The sequence below is a fragment of the Mercenaria mercenaria genome, chromosome 1, assembly GCF_021730395.1.
Source record: "Mercenaria mercenaria strain notata chromosome 1, MADL_Memer_1, whole genome shotgun sequence".
Lineage (NCBI taxonomy): Eukaryota > Metazoa > Mollusca > Bivalvia > Venerida > Veneridae > Mercenaria > Mercenaria mercenaria.
In genome coordinates this window covers 62,091,350-62,118,050 of record NC_069361.1, presented here as the reverse complement: position 1 = coordinate 62,118,050, position 26,701 = coordinate 62,091,350, and the positions used below count along the sequence as shown (strand labels likewise).

The window sequence follows — 26,701 nt, the reverse complement described above, 5'->3', positions numbered from 1 at the left end:
TAATACTATATAAAAGATAATAATAATAAAAAATAAAATAAAAAACAGTGTTTTACTTGAAATAGAGTAGGAAGTTTGAATTTATGACTTATTTGTTTCAGGGGAGAGGGGGGGGAGGGGGATTAATTTGACAGTTTGATTTTTTGTAATTATTAACTAATCTAATAATCGTCAGTAAATTTTTTCTCTCATTGTTCAAATTCGTAAAATCAACTATGAACAGATTACTTCTGTTTTACACCAACTATTAAGAACATTTTAAAGCTTAAAGGCATATTTATGTACTTGGTTGGACCGTCCTTATTCGTGATTGTATATTATGTATAATTACATATTTTGATCTCGAAATCAGCTGTAAATCGTTAATCAAAATGTCTTGTCCACAGAAGTTGCATAAAAATGAATTTAATTTCAAATAGTTACTAAAATCAAAGCAGTATAAAATACTTTATTTTTTATAGCTCTTTGCTAAAATTTAATACACAATTGCACGGTGCATATCCATATCGGCGGACTCTTTGCAAAATATGCTTTATCGGCGGTTTCTTGCGTTGGCACCGGCGATTCTTTGCTATAAACAGGTTAGCAGTTATAAAAAGTCAGATAAACACACCAAATTAATTAAGCTATAATGTTTCCAGACAGTCATTAGCCTAGCGCCTCTCTGTGCGATATGCAGAGAGCCTGCCTGTGCATCAAAAAAAAAAAAAAAAAAAAAAAGTCGGGCTAGTGTTCCATGTCAGTACACCATCAACAAATTTCACCGAGTTGCGAGCAAAATCGCTAATAATTAAAAAGTACTTATGTTCCGTGCTCTACTTATTTTTGAGCAGCATACCTATGATCATGGATGGCAGCTCGAGTTTTCGCCTCCCATACCAACCTGGGCACTGTTTATAGCAAAAAATAGCCGGTGCCAACGCAAAGAAACTGCCAATATAGCAGATTTCGCAAAGAGTGTGTTGGTATGGATATGTACTGTGAATTGGAGAGAGCATCCTGAATATACATGTCATCTAGGGAAGGTTTCAATTCATGGAGATGTTGTCAAAAGTTATGGCATCAGAATCTTGCGGGCATGCAGTAATTTCAATAGCAACCACCACGCCACTGCAAATCAGGAGAGATATTTCTTTTTACTTTTTCCCGAAATCCGACCTCACAATAGGGCCAATAGAAATGCGCTTATTCTGGGAAGGTACAGCATTTCCCAAACTGAACATGTGCCCGATTTTTTAGTCTGAAGATCAGATCATTATGTATATGACGTGTTTAACATATAATGTTCCGGAAAAATGCCTGACATTGAAATTGACAATTTCCTTGAAAAAGGACCGAAGAAAAAATTCATTCCCAGATTTTTATTTAAAAAAAGAAACGCCATATACGCTGATCAAACTGGTATTTATCTGCAGGAAAATTATCGTTTAACGTAAATAATGCGCTAAATACTGTTATAATTGCGTGTACATATACGTATTTCATCATTTTTCAGACCAAGTAATTTTTGCTATGGGAGGTAATTCACCATTCCGTGATGATAACTTGCCACAGGTGCCCGTTATATTTTGGCCTCATTTTCTTGGTAATCATCCCTGCAGATGTACATTTATGTTACCAGTTTAATGTATTTCATCTATCTGATGGTGCAAACGGTTTCTGATGGTGATATTCGAAGGCAGAACCACCAGAAATCTTGTTCTTTTTCCACGGGCGTTTCGTATCCTAATTTACTCGAACCTAACTGTATACGCCAGTTCGGTAGGTTCATTGATATGACGAATCACGGTTTTCATAGTGTTTAATGTATTTCTTATATTATGATACTGATAGTTTGAAATACAGGTGTATATTAAATAACCTAAAATTGAAACAGACAATGTTATTTTGATCAACAAACATAACAAACAATATGAATAATAATATCATCATATATCATGTATATTTTTAAGAATACAGTTACTGAATTGGAATGGAAAAAAGGTAGATCTATAAAAATATTTTTACAGGTGTTTGTGTGTTAACTAATGACGACTCCTTATTAAAATGATGCTTATTTGTAACAAAAAACATTCCTGACTTTTTTAATTGATAAGTATTGTACACATTAGAAAACATAGCCTAGATTTTTTCAATGTCAGTTCAAGGAAATCCTGTTCCTTTAAACATTCACATATTGGAATATTTTGACTTTCTTTCCAAACTTTCATGAAGTGTTACAAAGATTGCCCGTTTCTGTTAGACTGTCAAGAACACATGATGTCAGGACATAGAGTGCAAACGGAAGTATTGAAGAAATTGAAATACATTGTTCCTGACTTTTTTAATTGATAAGTATTGTACACATTAGAAAACATAGCCTAGATTTTTTTCAATGTCAGTTCAAGGAAATCCTGTTCCTTTAGACTGTCAAGAACACATGATGTCAGGACACAGAGTGCAAACAGAAGTATTGAAGAAATTGAAATACATTGTACAGCTTTATCTTTTTTCATTTTATCAAACCTGGCAATGAAAGGTTTTTGTTTGTCGATGAACAACTGCTATTTAACAAGACTAGATTTTCTATCTTTACCTTTTGAACAAAATATAGAAGTGTATTGAACACAAAGTTAATAAATTTTATTGTTGTGCACTGTTAAAGTTGTGACAACTCCATTTCTTGCCACACACAAGTGCATTACTTAATGCCTGCATGTACTTCCCTGACATGAATGGGTTACATCAAGTCTTGAAACTGCAATGCACTGCCCCCATCAGTCCTCTCAGTACTTTGATTAGTTATAGTGACCCCAATACAATCCAAGGCTAGTTCTTCATGTAAGCTTACTGTACATCAGGTTTTAGAACAGTTAATCAATCCTAACTAAAGTTATAAACCAAAAACAACCTTTTTGATAAACACAGTGAAAAACAATCTATTTTTAGTAAAAGTGACTTTGACCGTGACCCAATGGCATCAAAATGACTTTTTTTCATCACAAAATAACAACAACCCACTAGCCAACCTCTGACATTCACCAATCTAATTACCAGTTTTTTTTAAAAACCTAGTTTAAAAGTATTTTGAATATAAAAACTATTTCTTAATCAATCAATTTTTCTCTTGTTAACTATCTTTTTTAAGACCGAAAAACCCTATTCAAATGAACATTATCACTTTGTAAAATATAAAACTGTCTCAGCATTAAATACATCAAATATTTGGAATTATTCACAAAATAAATCAATAAAACCACTTAAAATTGTAAAACAACATATTTAACATTAACTTTTAAAAAAAAGCTCGTATTTTCTTTCACATTGCCAGAAAACACTCTTGTAAATTATCAATTATTATTTTCAACAAGTTTGAGGGAAGATTTTACAAGAATGCAATGGATACAGATGAATGAAAATCTGTAAAGTGATTCAAGGTTAAAACTCATTGAAGTTTATTTCTATTCTTAGCTCTAGTAGCCATTTTTATTATATACCTATATAAATTCTGTAAAACATCGGCTTGTATTTTACAATTAAATATGAACAGGCAGAAAAAAATTCTGTATTATACCTTTTAAATTCCGTATTGTACCTTTTGTATTGTATGCTGCCGGACTACTTTCATTAATATGCATGACCTGACACAGTTCTATAAATAGCTCAAATAAAAACTTCACTTAGTTCCATTTTGATATCTAAAAAACATTGAAGATTTCGTTCAATAACAAAACAACAAACAAAAAGGTAGAAGTATATAATAAAAGGGTCATTACAACAGTAGCTAGAACTGGGATTTTGTATTCGGCTCTCATGGATTTTGCAAGTTCGGATCACTCGCGCCTTGTGAGATCTGATCTGGCAAAAATCCATGACAGCCGAATACAGTATCCCAAATCGAGCTACTGTTATAATAACCCTATTATATTACTCCAGTTTATACCAGATAAAGCGCTTCATCAAAAGATGCCAAGTGCCCCCGTTGGAACAAAATGAAGCAGGACATTAAATAATGCTACTGGCCAAGTTCGATGACGATTAAGAAAGTGGTTCATGAAGAAATTTTTTTTAAAGGTATTTCTAATTTTAGCTGGACCAGCCCCTACAAGGGACAAAGATCAACAGCTGTTTCTTTGTGATTTTTTTTTAAAGCTCTAGCTACCCCTAAAGCTGGGCAAGTGTCCCCATTTGAACAAAACTGAGATGCACTACTATTATAATTTAAATTCTTCATTTATATTAACTCTATTTTTGTCCAAATAACTTTAATGAACAACGTTTGTAGTTCAACTAATGTAAAGGTGACTAATGTATGAGGTACTACTGCGATTCTGGATCATATGCCAACACACTACTACACCATCGTTCCACTTCTGATACATCCATTTGTTTACGTGTTGCATAACTCAGCATTTGATCTTTATTCATTTTCCCTGTAGCAAAATATGAACTGTGTTTGTTAGCAAAGTAAAGACCAGAAACTGATGCAGCAGGCTCCATGGCAAGCGATTCTGTAAGTGTTATCCCTACACTGTCTGCACCTAGAAGTTTCCACATTATTTGTTTTTCTGTGTGATCTGGTTGACTAGGATATCCAGGTGCTGGTCTTATACCCTATAACAAAGTAAAACATCACTTACATATGACTCATGACCATTACAAACAAGGGGGCCATGATGGCCCTAGATCACTCACCTGAACGAACAATTCTGGTAGGGGGTCACACATGGAAAATACATGCCTAATTATTAACAAAGCCAGTATTTTCAGACAAGAAACATAAATAAATAAATACTGTATGTATATATGAACAAGCAAATTTGATGTGGTATCCCCCGCTGAATGGGTTTGTGTTGAGAAATGGCAAAGAAATATATCCGGCAAAGAGTTAAGGATGTTAGTAAGAAACAAATAATTTATTTGAACTTAAAAGAACAGAAGTCCTTAAGCACAATCAACTAAGAAACCATGATTTTTTTATTAGCTCACCTGTCACAAAGTGACAAGGTGAGCTTTTGTGATCGTGCGGTGTCCGTCGTCCGTCGTCCGTCCGTGCGTCCGTCCGTCCGTCCGTAAACTTTTGCTTGTGACCACTCTAGAGGTCACATTTTTCATGGGATCTTTATGAAAGTTGGTCAGAATGTTCACCTTGATGATATCTAGGTCAAGTTCGAAACTGGGTCACGTGCCATCAAAAACTAGGTCAGTAGGTCTAAAAATAGAAAAACCTTGTGACCTCTCTAGAGGCCATATATTTCACAAGATCTTCATGAAAATCGGTCAGAATGTTCACCTTGATGATATCTAGGTCAAGTTCGAAACTGGGTCACGTTCCATCAAAAACTAGGTCAGTAGGTCTAAAAATAGAAAAACCTTGTGACCTCTCTAGAGGCCATATATTTCACAAGATCTTCATGAAAATTGGTCAGAATGTTCACCTTGATGATATCTAGGTCAAGTTCGAAACTGGGTCACGTTCCATCAAAAACTAGGTCAGTAGGTCAAATAATAGAAAAACCTTGTGACCTCTCTAAAGGCCATATTTTTCATGGTATCTGTATGAAAGTTGGTCAGAATGTTCAATCTTGATGATATCTAGGTCAAGATCGAAACTGGGTCACGTGCGGTCAAAAACTAGGTCAGTAGGGCTAAAAATAGAAAAACCTTGTGACCTCTCTAGAGGCCATATATTTCATGAGATCTTCATGAAAATTGGTCAGAATGTTCATCTTGATGATATCTAGGTCAAGTTTGAAAGTGGGTCACGTGCCATCAAAAACTAGGTCAGTAGGTCAAATAATAGAAAAACCTTGTGACCTCTCTAGAGGCCATATTTTTCATGGGATCTGTATGAAAGTTGGTCAGAATGTTCATCTTGATGATATCTAGGTCAAGTTCGAAAGTGGGTCACGTGCCATCAAAAACTAGGTCAGTAGGTCAAATAATAGAAAAACCTTGTGACCTCTCTAAAGGCCATATTTTCATGGGATCTGTATGAAAATTGGTCTGAATGTTCATCTTGATGATATCTAGGTCAAGTTCGAAACAGGGTCATGTGCGGTCAAAAACTAGGTCAGTAGGTCTAAAATAGAAAAACCTTGTGACCTCTCTAGAGGCCATACTTGTGAATGGATCTCCATAAAAATTGGTCAGAATGTTCACCTTGATGATATCTAGGTCAGGTTTGAAACTGGGTCATGTGCCTTAAAAAACTAGGTCAGTAGGTCAAATAATAAAAAAACCTTGTGACCCTCTCTAGAGGCCATACTTTTCATGGGATCTGTATGAAAGTTGGTCTGAATGTTCATCTTGATGATATCTAGGTCAAGTTTGAAACTGGGTCAACTGCTATCAAAAACTAGGTCAGTAGGTCTAAAATTATTAAAATCTTTTGACCTCTCTAGAGGCCATATTTTTCAATGGATCTTCATGAAAATTGATCTGAATATTCACCTTGATGATATCTAGGTCAGTTTCGAAACTGGGTCACGTGCGGTCAAAAACTAGGCCAGTAGGTATAAAAAATAGAAAAAACTTGTGACCTCTCTAGAGGCCATATTTTTCATGAGATCTTCATGAAAATTAGTGAGAATGTTCACCTTGATGATATCTATGTAAGGTTCAAAACAGGGTCACGTACCTTCGAAAACTAGGTCAATAGGTCAAATAATAGAAAAACCTTGTGACCTCTCTAGAGACCATATTTTTCAATGGATCTTCATGAAAATTGGTCAGAATTTTTATCTTGATAATATCTAGGTCAAGTTCAAAACTGGGTCACATGAGCTCAAAAACTAGGTCACTATGTCTAATAATAGAAAAAACGACGTCATACTCAAAACTGGGTCATGTGGGAAGAGGTGAGCGATTCAGGACCATCATGGTCCTCTTGTTTTTTTTGTGATGGTTGGGGTACAAAACAAACCACTTTGCATGTTGATAAATAAACATGGAAAGTTTAACATTAAAAAAAAAAATTGGTGTGGGGAAGAGGAGGTGTGACCAGGGTGGTGGGGGTGACCGGGTGGGGGTACACGATTTCACATGTTGATAATAAATGTTCAAAGAAAAAAATGAGAGGTTCCACGAAATTCTACCAACTGGTTAGTTTGTTATGTACAAATATGTGAATTTTTAAATAATCAAAGTTACAAAAGAGATCCTGACAAAATTGTGTGTGCACTACCACATTTTGGTGATCTAAAATCAATTTAAGCTTCATAGTTCTATGTCAAATATATAACAAGATTATGAAGCAGAAATTGCCATATTTATAGTACCCTATATAGTTAACACTAAAAACTACTAAGGGCCATAACTCTAGTGTTACTAGGGCAATCTGACCAAAACTTGACAGACCATATTTCCCTACAGTGGTGAACATGTATATGAAGTTTTATTAAAATATTCCAAACCACTTCCTAGATATGGCTCCTGACGGACGGACGGATAACGCCAGAACTATATCCCTCCGCCTTTGGCGGGGGATAAAAAGTAAGTGCCCCCTTTGGGGGCCATGTTTCTGACGAACTGGAATAATCTGAACCAACTTGATATAAGGTAACTGAAGAAACATCATTTAAAGTAAATTTCATAAACCAAAGAGCATTAACCAAATTTTTTTAATGATTTGACCAAGTGACCTAATTTTTCACCAGAGTGACCAAGCAACAAAATAATCCTTAGGCTAGATTTTAAACAGACAAACATTCTGATCAAGTATAATGAAGTTAAAGTAGAACAGGTGGCTGTGTTAGCATTTACATGGTTTTTATGTAAGGTAACCTAGTCACCTAGTTTTTTACCTAAGCACCTCACTTTTCAACTGACATGAATGTGCAGAAAAGGATTTATGATGAGCAAATGGAAAATGTGGCCTCTAGAGTGCCACTAAGGGTTTTCTATGATTTGACCTAGTGGCCTAGCTTATGACCTCAGGTAACCCAGTTTTGATCTTGACCTAAACTTATTAGAAATAAACATTACGATAATGTTTAATGATGATCAAGTTAAATATGATGCTTTTAGAGAGCTATTAAGGTATTTCTATGATTTGATCAAGTGACTTAGTTTAAGACCTCAGATTTGATAGAGACAAACATTCTGACAATTTTTTATGAAGCTCAAATGGAAAATGTGTTCTCTAGAGACTTTTTCTATGATTTGACCTAGTGATTTAGTTTTTAAACTCGGGTAAACCAGTTTGGTACTTAATCTAGATTTCACAGAGACAAACATTCTGGCAAAGTTTTATGAAGATCAAGTAGAAAATATGGTTGCTGTTTGTAAGGTTTTTCTATGATTTGACCTAGTTTTTGATCTTTAGTAAACCGATCGTAAACTTGTCCTATAAATCATGGAAAACATTCTGACAACGATTTATGATCATACAGTAGAAAATGTGGCCTCTAGAGAGTTAACAAGGTTGTTAACACATGACAGACACAGGGTGATCACAATAGCACACCTTGACTACTTTGTGCTCATATGAGCTAAAACAGGGCCCCAGTGGCCAAATAGAATTGCAAATAGTAACGATTAAAGACCCCCTTGTGGCCCTGTTTTTTGACGAAAAGGAATATCTGTACAATCTTCGTAAAGAGTCACAAAAAAAACGTAAGTAAAATTTCAGAATTGGTCCAGCAGTTTCTGACAGTGAGATTTTTAAAGGTGACCATGCCCTCTGTCAGCCATGTTTTACTGTTTTGTGCTCAGGTGAGCAAAAAAGCTCAGTGCATTAAAGATGAGCTAGAAGGTATATGTTACCAAAGTAACAAGTTAAGATATATTACCTGATACTTGATTTTATGTAGTTCTGTAGCATCTAAATGTTCTGCAGACACATAGCCCCAAAGTTCTTTTCTCACTCTCTCATGCAGTTCCTCAGCAAATGCCTAGATTAATACAACAAAAATAATTTTCTCAGAAAGTTATTGGAAACAAAAGCAGTTCTTAAACAGTTTTTTCAGACTAGTACTACTGACATGAAAAAATATCTTCCACAACCGCCTATATATAATCATCTGAATAGTTATGTATCTAAGTCAACCATGCACCGATACAATGTCATGTATCACTGGCATCTGTGTACAGAGTGATTTTCGGTAATTCAAGGGCCATAATTCTGAAGTGCCTGGGCTGATTTGGCTAGTTATAAAACTTGGCCAAGGACTTATTTGCAAACACATTTTGTTCAAGTTTGGTGCAGATCGGATGAGAAATGTTTGACTTTCAGCACAGATAAGATTTGTGACAGACATGCACACACAGACAGGAGTAAATCAATATGTCTCTGTGTGGTGGAAGAGATAACAACTGAATCAGAACATGACAATAGTATGCACAACAACGCTTCACACCTATCACTAGTGAGGTTTGATGAAATTCAGCATAATGGAATACAGCAAGTAGTGTGAACATAAACAAGAGCTGTCTGTTGACAGTATGTGTGTGTGTGTGTGTGTGTGTGTGTGTTCGGGTTTAACATCATTCTTTTTCAACAATTTTTCAGTCATATAAACAACGGTGTCTACTTGTAGCAGTGAGCACAATGCCCAACTTTATAGTGCTGCCTCACTGGAATATCATGCCGTAGACACGTGACATGAAAGATTCAAAGCTATATGTCAAAAGGTTTTGTTAAAATGTGGACTGGTATGAAAAACTTAACCAAGGTGTGACGTAAACACCATGGTGAGTAGGATAGCTCTCCTTTTTCTTTGAACAGTCAAGCTAAATATGACAAACCGTGGGCAATAACTACTTAAAATCACTTAATAGAACATGGTGATCAGGCCACTGATAACACCTTTAAGCTTTAGTGGAAATCTTCACAATGGTGAAAGAATAGTTGCAAAAATATAAAGAAACTAGATAGTGTTTTTGTCACAAAAACATGTCTCTCCCCTATGTATACCTTTAGCTCTGGCGGCCATTTTGTGTAGCGAAGCAAAACGTGTCGGTGATATGCACAACTAGGCTTGGTACTGATCACTCCTGAGAAGTTTCGTCAAAATCCAGCCAACAGTTTGACCTGTGAAAGCTGGACAAAATTTTTCTATTTTTAGATCTGGCAGCCATTTTGTGCAGTGAAGCGGAACCTGCCGGGGAGATGCAAAACTAGGCTTGGTACTGATCACTCCAGTGATGTTTTGTCAAAATCCATCCAGCAGTTTGACCTGTGAAAGCTGGACAAGATTTTTCTTTTTTCAGCTCTGGCAGCCATTTTGTGCAGCAAAACAGAACATGTCAACGATATGCACAATTAGGCTTGGTACTGATCACTCCTGTTTGTTGAAGTTTCGTCAAAATCCAGCCAGCAGTTTGACCTGTGAAAGCTGGACAAATTTTTTCTATTTTTAGCTCTGGCAGCCATTTTGTGCAGTGAAGCGGAACCTGACGGCAATATGCACAGCTAGGCTTGGTACTTGGTACTGATCACTCCTGTGAAGTTTTGTCGAAATCCGGCCAGCAGTTCGAACTGTGAAAGCTGGACAAGCTTAATGCGGACGGACGGACTAACGGCGAGGCAAAAACAATATGTCTCCCCAATGTATGGGGGAGACATAATGACAAATAAAGAGCAATAACTCCCCTGAAAACATCCACCCTAATATGTAAGAAAAGTGGCCTTAACATCATAAAATATGATTCAAGGGTCATAACTCTGCTGAAAATCACTGACCTGGAAACTGCTGATGGTATGCACAATAAGGCTTAGCAATGATCACTCTTGTGGAGATAAGTGTAAGTCTGCCCTGTGGTATCTGAGCAGTTGCATGGACAAATTTTGTGGCATACTGACAGACAGCACTAAATCAATATGTCTCCCCCACTACATTTGGGAGACATACTAATATTCTTACATGGTTTCATGACTAGATCAAATACTTTTCACAAACTTTTAAACACTCTATGTTTACTTTTCATTAAGTCAAGGACCATAACTCTCAAACTCCAGGTGCACAATTTCACATGCTGAATTATATTCATATTATGCTTCATGACCCTAGGTAAAATAGGTTTTAGAATAAGTGTGAAACAAAATTTTATGCCCTTTTATGCACATTTTTGACTAAGTCAGTGGCCATAACTCTGGTCTAGCTGAATAAAATCTCATACAAAACCCAATGTGCATAACTTCACATGCTAAATACTATTCCTATAATGTTTAATAATCATACAACACAAACTGTCAAGCCCATTAAAGCAAGACTGCTTTGTACAAGTTTGATGATCATACACCATACAGTCATTTATAGTTTTTACATCTTTTTTTTAAATTCTAGTACTGTGAACCCTAACAAAGTCAAAACCACACATTTTTTTGTTTGTTTTTTATTCAAAAATGGTTTATCCAAGAATGCTTCTTACTGAGTCTAAGTTAGCTATTTTAAGCTTAGTAAAGGCAAGAAATAGAGAGGGGTTCTATAACCAAGTTTCCATCTGACACATTGTTTGTTCATGACAATAATAGATATCAATCAGAGATGATGGATGCTCCAGTATCCACCTATACTAACACCTCAACCCTTGCTTCTGAGTACTATGATTTATTGTATACAACCAAAAACATTTCTGATATTATCTCCAATACTTGGGTTAAAAAATAAATTATGGTTAAACAGATTTTTGTATACATTATTTTTATATGAAATATGAAACTTACCTCAGCTAGTCTGTCTGCTAAAGCCTTCACCATTATGATACTGTAATCATCACACTCATTTTGGTACCTTGTAGTGAAGATAAAAAGTACATTATGTTATAAGTATATACTCATTGCACAGTCACTGAAGCTATTCCTCTTTGGCCTGCAGCCAACCATTTGCATCTTATTGTTGTTGGTCTGAACCACCCCACCCCCTGCCAAAGAAATGTAAAATTCTATCATCCATTTGACTTACAGAGGGTCAGTGGACCTATCAAGCTGCCAACCCATGCCTGAAGAAAAAATGGACTTTGGGTTTCCGGCAATTAAGTGTCTCCGCATAATCTAAATTGAGACTTTGTGACTGACAAATCCCCTAAACAAGAGAGCCATAGTGGCCCTAAGTCACCCACATGACCATGACTGTTTGACCTTGAATCTACATATGACACACTGAATCAGGAATAGTAACAACTGTTTTTAGTATAAACTGAATCCTCCAGTTTGATGATGATCTGTGAAGCGGTTCATGAGGAGAAGTCAATAAAAGGTTAGCTATTGTTAGCTCTACCTGCCCCTACAAGGGGCCAAAACCTAAATTTTGAAAACATTTTGTGAGAGCACCTTACAATGACACTACACATAAAGTTTGAGATGAAGATCCATCAAGTGGTACTTTAAAAGAAGTCACTAAAGGCATTTGAGCCGCACCATGAGAAAACCAACAAAGCGCATTTGCAACCAGCATGGATCCAGAACAGCCTGCACATCCGCACAGTCTGGTCAGGATCCATGCTGTTCACTAACGGTTTCTCTAATTGCAATAGGCTTTGAAAGTGAACAGCATGGATCCTGACCAGACTGTGCGGATGTGCAGGCTGGTCTGGATCCATGCTGGTCGCAAATGCACTGCGTCGGTTTTCTCATGGTGCAGCTCATTTCTATTTAAGCTATAACAGCCACTAAATAAAGCATAATGCCCCTATGTGAACAAAATAGGAAGAGGACATCTGACCAAGTTTGTTGAAAATCCATCTAGTGATTCGTGAGAAGAAGTTGCTTAAAGGCATTTCTATTTTTAGCACCAACAGCCCCTAACATTGAGCATACCCATCTAGATAAAACAAGAGGGCCATGAAGGCCCTGTATCGCTCACCTGACCTATTGACCTAAAGATCATCAAGATTAACATTCTGACCGAATTCCATTAAGATATGGTCATAAATGTTGTCTATAAAGTGTTAACTAGCTTTTCCTCTGATTTGACCCAGTGACCTAGTTTTTGACCCCACATGACCCAGATTCAAACTTGACCTAAAGATCATCAAGATTAACATTCTGACTAAGTTTCATGAAGATAAAGTTATAAATGTGGCCTCTAGAGTGTTAACAAGCTTTTCCTTTGATTTGACCTAGTAACCTAGTTTTTGACCTCACCTGACCCAGATTAAAACTTGACCTATAGATCATCAAGATTAACATTCTGACCAAGTTTCATTAAGATATGGCATAAATGTGGTCTCTAGAGTTTTAACTAGCTTTTCCTTTGATTTGATCTGGTGACCTAGTTTTTGATCCTACATGACCCAGATTCAAACTGGACCTTGAGACCATCAAGGTAAACATTCTGAATAAGATTCATGAAGATATAGTCATAAATGTGGCCTCTACAGTGTTAAGAAGCTTTCCCTTTGACTTGACCTGGTGACCTAGTTTTTGACCCCAGATGACCCAATATCAAACTTGTCCAAGATTTAATTGAGAGTAACATTCTGACCAAGTTTCATTAAGATTGGGCCAAAATTGTGACTTCTAGAGTGTTAACAAGCTTTTCCTTTGATTTGACCTGGTGACCTAGTTTTTGACCCCAGATGACCCAATATCGAATTCGTCCAAGATTTTATTGAGGGTAACATTCTGATCAAGTTTCATTAAGATTGGGCCAAAATTGTGACCTCTAGAGTGTTAACAGTCAAATTGTTGACAACGGACGCACGGACAACGACGGACGATGGAAACAGGGTGATCACAAAAGCTCACCTTTGAGCACTTTGTGCTCAGGTGAGCTAAAAATGGTATAGGATCTTATTATGATGCTACAGACCAAACTTGATGAAACTCCATAAAGTGGTTCATAAGAAGAAGTCCTTTAAACAAATTGCCTAGCGCCAACATCTGCACAAAACTAGAAAAGAATCTTATAATACTGTTACAGACAAGTTCTTATTCATCCAGCACACTTTAGTGGCCCTTACAATGGGCCGGGTGCCCCCATTTGAACAAATTTTGGAGAGAACCTCATAATAATCCTACAGGCAATGTCTTATGAAGATTCATCAAGCTAAAACAAAAAAAGGTTTAAAAAAGTTAGTAAACCTTCCACTGAATTGTCACAAACTGCATGCAAACCACTTCCAGGTCCATCACATATAAATCTAGCCTGTGATAGCATGTCTGTTGCAAGTAACTCTCAGACTGATTCATCTGATGAATCTGAGGTTTGCTATGTAAACATTTTTATGTACCTCGTGAATTAAGAGATGTGCATTACCCAGTGGGCCCAGTGTGATGTATGTGACCACTTGAAATACTGTACTCCTGTTAAAGTTGTAAGAAAAAATACAGAAACCAAGTGTAAATGTTCAGAACTGTATGGTATAGCATTTTACAGATCTATAACTAGAGTTGTCACAGGAGAGACGAATTATACCCCCGCAATATGCCCTTGTCACAGAACTAAGCCAATGTCGAAGCCAAACTTGCTTGACCTCTGACCTACTGACTTCAAAGTCAATAGGGGTCATCTGCTGGTCATGATCAACCTCTCTATGAAGTTTCAAGATCCTCCGCCCAAGCATTCAAAAGTTATTGTCCTTAAAAGGTTTAAATTTTGAGGGTCACTCTGACCTTTGACCTTTAGAACTCGAAATCAATAGGGATCATCTGATGGTCATGAGCAACCTTCCTATTAAGTTTCGTGATCCTAGGCCCAAGCGTTCTGAAGTTTTTGTCCGAAAACTGTTTAGATGTTCTGTGTGACCTTGACCTTTGACCTACTGACCTCAAAATCATTAGGGGTCATCTGCTGGTCATGACCAAACTCCCTATCAATTTTCATGATCCTAGGCCCAAGCGTTCTTAAGTTATCATCTGGAAACTGTTTAACTGTTTAACTGTTTTGTGTCATTGTGACCTTGACCTTTGACCTACTGACCTCAAAGTCAAACTTGACCTGTATTTTCTGATGTTACATCTGTGTACCAAAAATTATTTAAATCGGTCAAACCTTTCATGAGTTATTGTCCGGAAACCATGAAAACCAACGGACTGACTGACAGACTGCCAAGCTCACTCCTATATACCCCCCAACTTCGTTTTGTGGGGGTATAAATAGCTCAGGAACAGGTGATGCCATTTTAGAAGCTGACTGTAAACATGCATTTACAGTTCATGTGTTCCCTGTTGCTGTTTGGAGTTTGTTTGTTAAATTAACGAGAACTGGTTACGCCAGGATACAATAACCTACCAAAGTTTGATGAAGATTCATCAAGCAGTTCATGAAAAGAATCTGTTTAATGGTATTTCTAATTTTAGCTCTAGCTGCCCCTAAAAAGGGTCGAGTGCCCTCATTTGAACAAACTTCTACCAAGTTTTATTTTAAACAGATTTTATAGAGCAAACTGTTGGACAGACAAGCTGGCAGGAAGTATTCCAGTATCTTATATCTCTTTCCCTTCTGGTTGATGGGTAGCTGGGACACTATATACTGAAATAATATTTTATACATACTTTTCACACAATTTGTCAACTCCATGGCCAGCTGTGACTGCAAACAACCCAATATGGTCCTGAAGCCCTGTTTGTTTTGGAGCCACAAAATCTGACAGGCATAGGTAGGGATCACTGGATGCAGAATCCTTTTCAGCCTAAAATTTGTAAATAATTGCTTTAGTTCTCAGGCAACACACATTTTATTTAGAGCCAGTCCTATTTTTCAGAAAATAAAAACAAAATTCAGAATGTGCATGTTATCTTTAAATTTTCTTCTTTTCCAGCTCCGGTCATTGGACAGAAGAAATACAAGAGGGATATAGTAGCCCTAAGCTGTTGTTGCAGTTGTTCTATACTCTCTATTTCTAATTATTACAACAGTCACAGAGACTGGACTCATTTTACCTGTAATTAAAAAAAGGAACTTGTGTGCGACACAACATCTCATACTGGGAAATATTTATACCAAGTAATTTTGAAATCCCTTGATAAGAGTTGTGGACTGGACATGACGTGGACCCTCTTAACCTTTCACCCCCAAAGTCTGACTTTGACCTTTAAAATGGTGGTCTTTGGTTTGACATGTAACCTTATTATGCAGAACATTTGTGCAAAGTGATTTCAAAATCCTTTGATAAATGAAATGGCAATTATGCACCCTGTTAACCTTTGACCTGTGTTTTGTTTTTGTTGGGTTTTAATGTTACACTGACACAATTACAGGTCATATGGCAGGAATTCCCCAGGTGACCCTCTCTGCCTTCTTCTTCACAGGTGGGAACCTGGGTAGTATCACCAACCATGGATGGCTTCCTCACATGAAGATTCAACATTTGACGCTCAACCCCGCATCTGTGAGGGGCAAGTGATTCGAAGTCAGAGACCTTAGACCTCCAAGTGTGACCTTAACCCTCAAGATAGGGATTGTTGTCATGAGCTCGACAGTCCATTTCTATGTTCCTATTTTTTCTTGGAAAAAGGCAGGGGACAACAACTAACATGGGAATACAAGTCCTGTCTATGGGTGCTTTATACCTGGCATGCTAAAGACTCGGGGAAAGGTCTATTTCCTGAGCAGCTGGCTATTGTACCAATAATCTAAGAAATCTGTTAATAGAGTACAAGTACAAAGTTTACCAAACTTTCATCTAACCTTATTTCATGGTGTATATTTCTCTTTCCTGTGTACAGCTGAAAACTGTCTTATAGTTCAAGTAAATTTTTAATTATAATAACTGGAAGAGACAGACCATTATAATTGTAAATTCAAAACTGGGATACACTAGGCTTACTGTTGGCTATGATGCCTCAGAATTGAGATTTACATTGTGGAATGGAGGAATATGGTAAAAAGAACTCAACTATGCTAAAAATATTTTGTCAGGGACATGCTATGCCATTTCTTCAGACTTTTTCACCAGACATTCCACCTGATGGCTGTAAAGCCCAGTGTTATGTATTAAAGTTTTATGCATAAGAAACACTACTTTCTTTTCAGCTAAATTCATCATTTAGGTAAACTTAAATTTTAAGTATTATAGATTCATCTGACAACCACAGGCAATCATCTTAGGAAGCTTGACTAACGTAGGCCCAAACAATCTTCATCTATAGCTTGACTAACGTAGGCCCAAACAATCTTCATCTATTGAACGGTAACTAACGTAGGCCCAAACAATCTTCATCTATTGAACGGTAACCATTTCCAGTCATTGTGACCTTGACCTTTAATCTACTGACTCCATAATCATTTACAGATGTCTTCTCACCTACATATCAGATCTTGTGACAATGACAAAAGCAATATATCCCTTTTTCTGGGAAGGACCATAAAAATCATCTCAAAATACACTTGCAGCAACACACTACATATTAAACTGAAAAGTTCACCTGTTGTCTTAGACCATGTAATGTTTCGAGATGTTGCCCAGTTTCGCTGTACACTTCTATATCATCTCCAACACTGCTGGCAGGATAAAAAGCCACTACTGCATGTGCCTGTATACTCTGTGAGCTTACAATCTCCTTCAACATTTTCTGAGCATCATCAAACACTTTCTTTGCTTCATCACCTAGATTTAAATATTTTAGCAGTATGATAACAAAAAGTTTATGTAAAACTTCTTTCCTTTAGGTGTAATTTAACTAGATGTGTGTCCATAGGATATTGGTGCTCCCAATGTCACTGTACATGGTTTCATGACTCTAGGCGGAATATTTTAAGATATACAAACTTTTAGGCACTTAACATGTAATTTGGTCTGACTGAGTGAAAACAGAACACCATTCTCTATAACAATCCTCTAATGTGTTATGACTTGACATAAAATACTTTTTGAGATGCATGCAATACAAACTTGTATACCCTTTATGAATATTCTGACTAAATCAAGGGCCATACTCTGGTCTGACTCAACCTGTTACATGGTGCAAGTGGCTAGTTCCTTATGAACATGGACTCAACTACATACACAGTCAACCACTGATTGACTAGAACTGGTTGCTGTAAGTTGCCAATCCCTCCTGAACATGGACTTAATTACCTATACTGTTAGCCTATCCATAAGTAGACTAGAATCAACCTCTGAAAGCAGCCTATAGGCATCGCACAGTATTATGCCGTTTTTGAAATGTAAACAAAAGAATAATATAAGATTAAGTCCATATAAAACGTTTCTTCAATAAGGTTCAACAAAAACTTTTTCACTAGCTGAAACATGCAATTATTAACATGTAAAATGTATTTATGTTTAAATACACTTTGCCTTAAATAAAAATAAATGTACAGTAAAAACTCTGAAAACCGGACCCTGTCCAGTTTTCAGAGGATTTTGCACAGATTTGTGAGAGGTATTATATATATTCATTTTTATTTATTTCATCCGACCATATTATGTTCAATGTCTGTTAGGTTTTTCTTTTTCAAAATATGCATTGTATCTCTCTGTTATGTATTAAAATTTAATCAGTTTTAACACAAAAACATCACTTAACAAGAGCTCGTCGAACACGAAATGCCCCCCTTGATGCATTCAGTAATTGCACAAAGAACAGAAATTATATGCTCAATGTAAACAAAAGTTCTACCATTCTGGTTTAATCTGACTTTGACCTTTAACCTATTAACCTAACAAGAGATTACAGAGTGATCTTGGTGCCATCCACTGAGCCATTTTTGAATGTTTCAAATTTCAAGACTAGCTCAAGGTCAAAATCAAGATCAAATTTCATTTCGGTACAAAACAATGTGTATGTGGTCCAAATTTGAAAACTGTGGCTTGAGAAATGTGAAAGAAGGTCATTAGACCAATTTCAAGGTCAAAGCCAAGGCGAAGCCATATTTGACCCTAGGGGAATAATTTGAACAATCTTAGTAGAGGACCACTAGATGATGTCATATATGAAATATCAAAGCCCTAGGCCCTGTGGTTTTGGACAAGAGGTTTTTTCAAAGTTTTTTCCTATATAAGTCTATATAAACCATGTGACCACCGGGATGGGATCATATTTGACCCCAGGGAAATAATCTGAACAATCTTGGTATAGGTCCACTAGATTTTGCTACATACCAAATATGAAAGCCCTAGGCCCTATGGTTTTGGACAAGAAGATCAGAAACCGTTTAACTGTTCCTGGCCAATGTGACCTTGACCTTTGACCTAATGACCTCAAAATCAATAGGGGTCATCTGCTGGTCATGGCCAACCTAACTATCAATTTTCCTGACACTAGGCCCAAGCGTTCTTGAGTTATTGCATGGAAACCATTTTACTGTTTCTAGTCACTGTAACCTTGACCTTTGACATACTGACCTCAAAATCAATAGGGGTCATCTGCTGGTCATGACCAACCTCCCTATCAACTTTCATGATCCTAGGCCCAAGTGTTCTTGAGTTATCATCCGGAAACCATTTTACTATTCAGGGTCACTGTGACCTTGACCTTTGACATACAGACCTCAAAATCAATAGGGGTCATCTGCTGGTCATGACCAACCTCCCTATCAACTTTCATGATCCTAGGCCTAAGCGTTCTTGAGTTATCATCCGGAAACAGATTGGTCTACATTCCGACCGACCGACCGAAATCTGCAAAACAATATACCCCTCCTTCTTCGAAGGGGGGCATCAAAATTATTCTATGATGAAAAAACAAGAGGGGCATGATGACCCTGGATCGCTCACCTGAGTAATATGAGCTACATGTTTCAAATGTCAAACTGATGATTTTTAGAAATTTTTTGGAAGATTTTCCAATGTACAATCAAGTAACCCCTGGGGCGGGGCCAATTTTACCCCGGGGGTCATGATTTGAACAAAGTTTGTAGAAGTCTACTAGGCAATGTTACATATCAAATATCTAAGATCTAAGCCTTCTGGTTTATTTTAAGCAAATTTATGAAGATTTCCCTATGTACAATCAAGTAACCCCTGGGGCTGGGTCAATTTGACCCTGTGGGGGTCAAGATTTGAATAAATTTTGTAGAGGTCCACGAGGCAATGCTACATGTCAAATATCTAAGTTCTAGGCCTTCTGGTTTATTTTTAGAAAATTTTGAAGATTTTTCAATGTACAATCAAGTAACCCCATGGGGTGGGGTCAATTTGATCCCGGGGGTCATGATTTGAACAAATTTTGTAGAAGTCTACTAGGCAATGCTCCACGTCAAATACCTAAGATCTAGGCCTTCTGGTTGATTTTTAGAATTTTTTTGAAGATTTTCCTATGTAAAATCAAGTGACCCCTGGGGCTGGTCAATTTTGATCCCGGGGGTCATGATTTGAACAAATTTTGTAGAGGTCCACTAGGCAATGCTACATGTCAAATATCTAAGCTCTAGGCCTTCTGGATTATTTTTTAAATTTTTTGGAAGATTTTCCTATAGAAATCTATGTAAAATCAAGTGACCCCTGGGGCGGAGTTAATTTTAACCCTGGGGTCATGATTTGAACAACTTTAGTAGAGGTCCACTAGGCAATGCTACATGTCAAATATCTAAGCTCTAGGGCTTCTGGTTTTTGAGAAGAAGATTTTTTAATATTTTCCTATGTAAAATCATTTGACCCCTCGGTTGGGGTCAATTTTGACCCTTGGGTCATGATTTGAAAAACTTGGTAGAGGTCCACTAGGTAATGCTTCACACTAAATATCTAAGCCCTAGGTTTTCTAGTTTTTGAGAAGAAGATTTTTAAAGTTTTTCCTTTTGGTTGCCATGGCAACTAGAGTTCTGCATGGAATTCAATTCTTTGAACAATTTTTGTAGAGCTTCACCCAAGAAACATTCCTGTGAAGTTTGGATGAAATTGGCCTAGCGGTTTATGAGGAGATGTTGTTTAAAGTAAAAGTTTACGGATGGACTACGGACGGTGAGTGATCACAATAGCTCACCCTGAGCCTTTGGCTCAGGTGAGCTAATAAAAATGTTTCACTACTCCTGGAGATATGAATAGACTAGCTCTTATAAATCATGGAACATGCATCATTTGAATATCAATATAAAATGGTAAATAAAAATATTTAGCTTTTTTATAATCCGAAAAAAATGTCATATTATGAACAAGAGGGTCATGGTGACCCTGGATCGCTCACCTGAGTAATATGAGCTACATGTTTCAAATGTCAAACTGAAGATTTTTAGAAATGTTTTGGAAGATTTTCTGATGTACAATCAAGTAACCCCTGGGGCGGGGCCAATTTTACCCCGGGGGTCATGATTTGAACAAAGTTTGGAGAAGTCTACTAGGCAATGTTACATATCAAATATCTAAGATCTAGGCCTTTTGGTTTATTTTTAGCAAATTTATGAAGATTTCCCTATGTACAATCAAGTAACCCCTGGGGCTGGGTCAATTTGACCCTGGGGGGGTCAAGATTTTAACAAATTTTGTAGAGGTCCACTAGGCAATGCTACATGTTAAATATCTAAGCTCTATGCCTTCTGGTTTATTTTTAGAAAATTTTTGAAGATTTTTCTTTGTACAATCAAGTAACCCTATGGGGCAGGGTCAATTTGACCCAGGGGGTCATGATTTGAACAAATTTTGTAGAAGTCTACTAGGCAATGCTACAGTCAAATATCTAAAATCTAGGCCTTCTGGTTTATTTTTAGAAATTTTTTGAAGATTTTCCTATGTAAAATCAAGTGACCCCTGGGGCGGGGCCAATTTTACCCCGGGGGCCATAATTTGAACAAAGTTTGTAGAAGTCTTCTAGGCAATGTTACATATCAAATATCTAAGATCTAGGCCTTCTGGTTTATTTTTAGCAAATTTATGAAGATTTCCTTATGCACAATCAAGTAACCCCTGGGGCTGGGTCAATTTAACCCTGGGGGGGGGGGTCAAGATTTTAACAAATTTTGTAGAGGTCAACTAGGCAATGCTACATGTCAAATATCTAAGCTCTAGGCCTTCTGGTTTATTTTTAGAAAATTTTGAAGATTTTTCTATGTACCATCAAGTAACCCCATGGGGCGGGGTCAATTTGATCCCGGAGGTCATGATTTGAACAAATTTTGTGGAAGTCTACTAGGCAATGCTACATGTCAAATATCTAAGATATAGGCCTTCTGGTTTATTTTTAGAAATTTTTTAAAGATTTTCCTACGTAAAATCAAGTGACCCCTGGGGCAGGGTCAATTTTGATGGGGGGGAAGGGGGGTCATGATTTGAACAAATTTTGTAGAGGTCCATTAGGCAATGCTACATGTGAAATATCTAAGCTCTAGGCCTTTTGGTTTAGTTTTAGAAAATTTTGGAAGATTTTCCTATGTTTTAACTTTTGCATATCAATGTCATATTATAAAAATCACTCGTATAACAGATCAATTAACTTCTCCCTCTTAGATTAAGATATTTGCACTTTACAGCTACTATACAAAATACAAACACACAGATAAATATTTTTCATATAGTTTTTCATATATCTTTATCTTATTCAAAGGCAAAAATTCTGAAAACAATACTTGAGCATGATTTTAACTTTTGCATATCAAAGATATAAAAACAAGAGCTGTCACAGGCGACAGCGCGCTCGACTATTTCGATGCTGGATAGTGAAACTGGGCACATCTGAGGAAACAAGAGCTGTCACTGGAGTGTTTAATGACTCCAATTGTGAATGAAGATATTGCGCAATAGCCTGAGTCTATGTCAAAAATATCAACTTAAAGTAATAAGAGAGGTAAAGATAAAATGTATCAAAACACTATATAAGTATATCCTAAGCAAAAAGGGGCATAATTCATTAAATATTGGTGCCAGAGTTATGCAGCTTGTGTCATATAGTGTGGGTGATGATGTTGAACAACTATTTTAAGTTTGAATCAAATCCATTCAGTAATAACAGAGACAGAGTGAAAAAGCATCAAAACTTTAACCTAAAATTCTAAGTAAAAAGGGGGAATAATTAATGAAAAATTGATGCCAGAGTTATGCACCTTGCGTCATATGGTGTGGGTGATGATGTTGAACAACTATTTTAAGTTTGAATCAAATCCATTCAGTAATAACAGAGACAGAGTGAAAGTGCATCAAAACTTTGACCTAAAATTCTAAGTAAAAAGGGGAAATAATTCATGAAAAATTGGTCCCAGAGTTATGCACCTTGTGTCATGTGATAAAGGTAATGATGTTGAACAATTGTTTAAGTTTGAATCAGATCCATTCAGTAATAACAGAGATAGAGTGAAAGTGCATAAAACTCTAACCTGAAATTCTAAGTAAAAAGGGGAATAATTCATGAAAAATTGTGCCAGAGTTATGCACCTTGTGTCATATGATGTGGGTGATGATGCTGAACAACTATTTCAAGTTTGAATCAAATCCATTCAGTAATAACAGAGGTAGAGTGAAAGTGCACCAAAACTTTAACCTGAAATTCTAAGTAAAAAAGGGGGAATAAATCATGAAAAAATGGTGCCAGAGTTATGCACATTGTGTCATATAATGTGGGTGATGATGCTGAACAACTATTTTAAGTTTGAATCAAATCCATTCAGTAATAGCAGAGATAGAGTGAAAGTGCATCAAAACTTTAACCTGAAAATCTAAGTGAAAAGGGGGGATAATTCATGAAATATTGGTGCCAGAGTTATGGCCCTTATGTTAGATGATGTGGATGATGATGAGGAATAAGTATTTCAAGTTTGAATCAAATCTATCAAGTAATTACAGAGATAAGTTGAAAAAAGAGAAAGTGCACCAAAACTTTAACCAAGGTGGGGGACAAGGAAAGACGCCGACGCCGGGGTAAGTAGGATAGCTCTCCTTATACTTCGTACAGTCAAGCTAAAAACAACACTCAAGTTATTAAGTGGACACTGTCAATCATGACTGATACAAGCCCGCATGCTTAGCTCAGTAGGGAGAGCGCATATCTATTGATCACAGGATCGTGAGATAGATCCTCAAGCGCATCGTAAGTTTTCAGTGATGATTTGATAAAAGACGTGTCTGATATCAGTCATCCTCATCCTCTCATGTGGGGAAGTTGGCAGTTACTTGCAGAGAAACAAGTTTGTACTGGCATAGAATCCAGAAGCACTGGTGAGGTTAACTGCCTGCTGTTACATAACTGGAATACTGTTAAAAAAGGCATTAAACCCAAAACAAACTAGAGCTATCACTAAAGGTGATGAATGTACCCCCCGCATGCACTGACACAGTACATTGCAATTTGACGCACACAAGATTGCATAATTATGTGGACTGTATGTATATAGACTGTATGTATACAGTATAGTAACAAAAAACAAAGTCCCATAACTATGCAGAATATTTATCTAAAAGAATGTAACATGCACCATGCACAACTAGGGTTGGTACTGATCACTTGTTTGAAGTTTCATTAAATTGTGTGTAAGGGTTTGGTAGATAAGGCACGCACAAGATGGCATATGCAGACTGTATGTACATAGTATGTTAACAAGAAACAAAGTCCCATAACTCTGCAATTTTTGTCGCTGAAAGAACCTAACATGACCCATGCACAACTACTGTTGGTACTGATCACTTGTGTGAAGTTTCATTAAACTGTGTCAAGAGGATGAGGAGAGATGGTGCGCACAAGATTGTGTCTATGTATATAGTATAGTAACAAAAAAACAAAGTCCCATAACTCTGCAAATTTTTTTTCTAAAAGAACCTAACATGCCCCATGCACAACTACTGTTGGTACTGATCACTTGTGTGAAGTTTCATTAAATTCTGTCAAGGGGATAAGGTGAGATTGTGCGCACAAGATTGCGTCTACGGATAGACGGACAGACAGACAACCTGAAACCAGTATACCCCCCCTTACAACTTTGTTGTCGGGGGGTACAAATAAAGGACTGATTCTAAAGAGATACTAAATTGAACTGATCCCCAAAATTAGTGGTTAGTAGAGGACCAATCTATAGACAGATAAACTGACAAGCAAAACAACATATTCTGTCTTCTTATAATATGCTGGTGGGAGGTGGCAAACATATGTGAAATGGGGCTAATGGCTCAATTGGCAGTTTCCAAGTATTGCTGAAAAACTTGTGATTCTCTGCCAGACATAACAGACTCTCCATTTCATAAAGGCATTAACAATATAGAACATTAATTCTCTGCCAGACATAACAGACTCTCTATTTCATTTAGGCCATTAACAATATAGAACATTAATTCTCTGCCAGACATAACAGACTCTCCATTTCATTTAGGCCATTAACAATATAGAACATTAATTCTCTGCCAGACATAACAGACTCTCCATTTCATAAAGGCATTAACAATATAGAACATTATAAAGCCATTAACAATATAGAACATTGATTCTCTGCCAGACATAACAGACTCTCCATTTCATAAAGGCATTAACAATATAGAATATTGATTCTCTGCCAGACATAACAGACTCTCCATTTCATAAAGGCATTAACAATATAGAACATTCATTCTCTGCCAGACATAACAGACTCTCTATTTCATAAAGGCATTAACAATATAGAACATTAATTCTCTGCCCGACATAACAGACTCTCCATTTCATAAAGCCATTAACAATATAGAACATTAATTCTCTGCCAGACATAACAGACTCTCCATTTCATAAAGCCATTAACAATATAGAACATTAATTCTCTGCCAGACATAACAGACTCTCTATTTCATAAAGCCATTAACAATATAGAACATTAATCATACCAACAGTTTTGTCGTTGAAAATTTTTGGGTATCCTCTATTTGGATATTTCCCTCTCAGCTGCCACACATCAAAGAATGGTTTCCAGTCTATATAAGGTATCAATTTGTTCAGGTCGTAGTTTTCAAACTTCCTCACACCAGTGAAAGTTGGAGCAGCTGAATAAAGATATAAAATTGATGTATACTGTATAATGGTCTTATAACATCATTAGTTAAATGAAATAAAACTTATCATTTAAACATCTTTAACTCATAGGACTTTCAAAAGAAATTCCCATAATCACTTAAAATGGGCATATTTAGAAACTAGAGACTGCTTTCAGTAAAATCACACATCTCGTACCAATTCATTTAAACAGAAAAGTGAATCAATAATCAATATATGTAACAAGTTCCCAACTGGAAGGCTACTGCAGTATAACAAAATGATCTGATATCTGTCAATGATGTATAAACAATATTGTTCTACATATAAAATATGTTAAAACACACTGTTTGGATTAAAATTTGCATATATAAAAATCTATAGTTGGTGATTGCTTATAACATCTATATAAATTTTGATAGCATTTCATTCTGAAATTGGTGGGAGATGAGAAAAAAGGTAGGTGTAATTCTGAAGAAAATACACCAAAATACAAGTTTCTTTTTTAACTGGGTTCATATGATACATGAGTTTATATCAAAATATGACACACTGTCTCATTATGCGGAACGTTTGGGTCAAGTAATATTAAAATACCTTAACCTTTAGCCTGCTGGTGGCAAGCGATTCTGCCTTTGCGACCAGTGTAGACCAAGATTAGCATGCATGGACATGAAAACTGATCATGGTCTGCACTATTCGCTATTCAGTCAGTAAATTTTCAGTGAACACACCTTTGAATAGTAAGTAGTCCATTTTAGAAATTTAGCAGGTTAAAGGTTAAAGGATGACAGAGTGGACCAGACAGGAAAAGAAAACTTATCAACCTTCGACCTCCAACTGTAACCTTGAACTTTGAGTCAGGGATAAGGGTGTTGCGTTAGACACTTTGTCTCAATATGGGAAACAATTGTGCCAAGTAATATTAAAATCACTTAATGGATGACAAAGTTATTGACCAAACAGGAAAAAAAACATATT

At 36.6% G+C, this 26,701-nt stretch overlaps 1 protein-coding gene across 2 annotated transcripts in view; it reads right to left on the bottom strand.

Annotated features, from left to right (window-relative positions):
• Positions 1-1,923: 1,923 nt before the first annotated feature.
• LOC123566171 (methionine synthase-like) overlaps positions 1,924-26,701 on the bottom strand; it is a 149,417-nt gene continuing 124,639 nt past the window's right edge. For both annotated transcript variants that reach the window (XM_053549113.1, XM_053549110.1), the window contains exons 25-30: positions 25,576-25,731; positions 17,291-17,472; positions 15,419-15,555; positions 11,648-11,714; positions 8,772-8,873; positions 1,924-4,593 (exon numbers count right to left, since the gene is read on the bottom strand). In XM_053549113.1, the coding sequence (XP_053405088.1) occupies positions 4,300-4,593; positions 8,772-8,873; positions 11,648-11,714; positions 15,419-15,555; positions 17,291-17,472; positions 25,576-25,731 (938 nt within the window). In that variant the 3' untranslated portion in view covers positions 1,924-4,299. The remainder of the gene's footprint in view (positions 4,594-8,771; positions 8,874-11,647; positions 11,715-15,418; positions 15,556-17,290; positions 17,473-25,575; positions 25,732-26,701) is intronic.